This window comes from Vipera berus (assembly GCF_964194415.1).
Source record: "Vipera berus genome assembly, chromosome: 4".
Taxonomy (NCBI): Eukaryota; Metazoa; Chordata; class Lepidosauria; order Squamata; family Viperidae; genus Vipera; species Vipera berus.
In genome coordinates this window covers 53,056,428-53,059,036 of record NC_138206.1, presented here as the reverse complement: position 1 = coordinate 53,059,036, position 2,609 = coordinate 53,056,428, and the positions used below count along the sequence as shown (strand labels likewise).

The window sequence follows — 2,609 nt, the reverse complement described above, 5'->3', positions numbered from 1 at the left end:
TCTGCTGGATGTGCTCAGTGAGAGGCTGGACTGGCCATTTGCCTGGAATGCTTTTGCATTTGGATTTTGCACCAAGCAGAGGAAAGCTTCTTCCAGTTCTGGGGTTCCATGGTTCCCCTTTGACAAATCTCAACAGGCTTGGTATGGATGTTCAGGTCCTGTGCAATGCCACATCATCACACACGGTCAGCTTGGGTTAGAGTTGGACTATTTAACCTCTTTTAATTACAATTGCCCCAATTCTCACCCTCTCCTTCAAATTGTACCCGAGGGCCCAAAGCAGACTTTTTGTCCCAGGGATCGCGCACCCGGTTCGAGGGGGAAACGTGCAAAACCGTCCCTTTCAATTGCCCCCCCCCCAGCTGTCGCTCCATGCAGACCGTGTAATAATAATAATGAGAGAGAGAGAGAGAGAGAGAGAGAGAGAGAGAGAGAGAGAGAGCCGCCAGGCTCCTTGAGTCCTCCGGGCCCCCATCCTCTCCCCAATTTCCATCCGCCGCCTGCTGGGCCCCCTCCACCTTCGTCCGCCCCCCCCCCCCTTCAGCTCAGGAGGGCCAGGCTCATTTGGAGAACGGCGTCTGCACAGCGGCCAGCCCGAAGCCGGAAGGAAACAAGTGAGGGAACTTGCAAGCGGCGCAGGAGCAAAGGGTAGCCCTGTCGGGGACGGGCACGTGGCCGCACTGCTGCTCTTCCAGGGTCGCCGCCGAGAGGTATTTGCTGGCCGGGTGGGGGTGAGGGTGGGGCAGGTGGGGGTGGCTGCCGGTGCCCGGCGTTAGCAGCACCGTCCCCGGGCCGACCGAGGCGGCGGCGGCGGCGGCGAAGAGAGGCAGTCCAGCCAGCAGCAGCCTGGGAGCCGAGGAGCCGCTAATCTCCCCTATGATTCTCCGGAGCTCTTGCAACGAGCTTCCCAACAAAAGAATGTAATTCCGAGCTAAGAGCAGCGTGGCGATCTTGGAAAGCTTCCGCCCGGGCGAGCTCTGGCAGTGAGCCGTCGAGTAAGGCAGAATCACCTCTCGCAGCGCGTCCATGGCCAAGTTCAGGTCCTGCATCCGTTTCCGCTCGCGGCTGTTGATCTTTCTCCGCAGCAGCTGCTGCTCGCTCTTGCAGACGCCGCCGCAGCCCGGCCGGCCGGTCCCGCTCCCGGGTCGCGTCTGGAACTGCTCCGCCGCCAGGTCCGGCCTGCTCTCCTCGGCTTGTTTGGGAAGCGAGGCGGAAGGGGCCTGCGTGTAGCGAACCAGCTCGTAGGAAAAGTGTTGCCTCAACATGACGCTGGCCCCTGCGGGCTTTTCAGATCGGACGACGGGCTGTCATTGCCTTAAAAAGCCCGGGAGAAGATAAAGGCGGCAGGGAATTTGGGAGCCGCTCGGATTTGCGGTCAGCTGGATAAGGAGAAATATTTGAAGAAGAAGAAAAAAAAAGGGGGGGGAAGGTAAGGATCGACCGATCGATTACTGTTTTAATCTCCTTGCTGCGATTTAGCGCCGAGATGCGAGGTTATTGAACGCGGATCCTCTAAACTCCAACCTTGTAATTAGACGGAGCGAAGGAAGGACAGGCTGCAGCCAATGGGAGTGCAGATCTGGAGGAAAAGAGGCGCTCATTGGCTGCCACAAGATGCTCGGTTGGGGGGGGGGGAAAGCCTTGCAGTAGACAAGACCTTTGTTGTGAAGTTTGGTGCTCCATTTTTTCAGCTTTTGAGTCACCTGGTAGCTCAGTCCAAACTTCCAGAGAAAACCCGCCCCCTCACCTGTGTTTTCTAATTATTGCTGATATTATTAATGCCCCCCCCTTTTTTTTGCAGCTCCAGAAGTTATAAACGGGCATTTCGGATGACGATTTTAAAATAAAATAGGACCGAGATCTGGTGCACTTCAAAGATAGGTTCACACGTACTCTTGTGTACTTCTCTGGATTGAACGTCTGCCAGTTTTTGCTTTCTTCTGCCCCGTGGTTTTTGGTTTTTTTTTTTGCATTCAGAATCTCTTCTCGTAGAGAAGACAGTGGTGAATAAAACTCCCATGTTTATGTCCCTGCTTCTCGAGTCCCAGTCCTTCATAGCTGAATACAGTCAGAACTAGGAATAATTGGTAGAACCCTCCTGGATCAGATGTTAGGCCATGGGTAGGCAACCTTGGCTCTTTTATGACTCGTGGACTTCAACTCCCAGAATTCCTGAGCCAGCTGGCTCAGGAATTCTGGGAGTTGAAGTCCAGGAGTCATAAAAGAGCCAAGGTTGCCTACCCCTGTGTTAGGCCATCTAACTCAACGATCTTTGTCAAACGGTAGCAATTGGATGCACCTGGGAATATCTCAGATGTGGACCAGGGAGCAGTAGCCCCCTAACAGCCATCAAAGAAGTAGCTACTCATAGCCTGATCTTTTATAAGTGTTCAGTCTCCTTTTAAAATCACCCATATCAACTATTTGCACACCTGCTATCAGTTTAACTATATGCTGTGTGGAAACTTTCCTTCTGTCCACCATTAATCATCTTTTTGATGACCTTGAGCTCTAACACTGAGGGAGGGAGGAAGACTTTTCTGTGTCTCACCTCACATATCACAGAAACCATAAGATGGGTGGCAAATAAATGACTGATAAATAAATAT

General features: G+C 53.1%; 1 protein-coding gene across 1 annotated transcript; it reads right to left on the bottom strand.

Annotated features, from left to right (window-relative positions):
• Positions 1-560: 560 nt before the first annotated feature.
• On the bottom strand, positions 561-2,128 carry OLIG1 (oligodendrocyte transcription factor 1; the record flags this gene model as incomplete). Its single annotated transcript, XM_081327765.1, has 1 exon — positions 561-2,128. The coding sequence occupies exon 1, from the start codon at positions 1,263-1,265 to the stop codon at positions 561-563; it is 705 nt and encodes a 234-aa protein (XP_081183891.1). The 5' UTR covers positions 1,266-2,128.
• Positions 2,129-2,609: the final 481 nt, after the last annotated feature.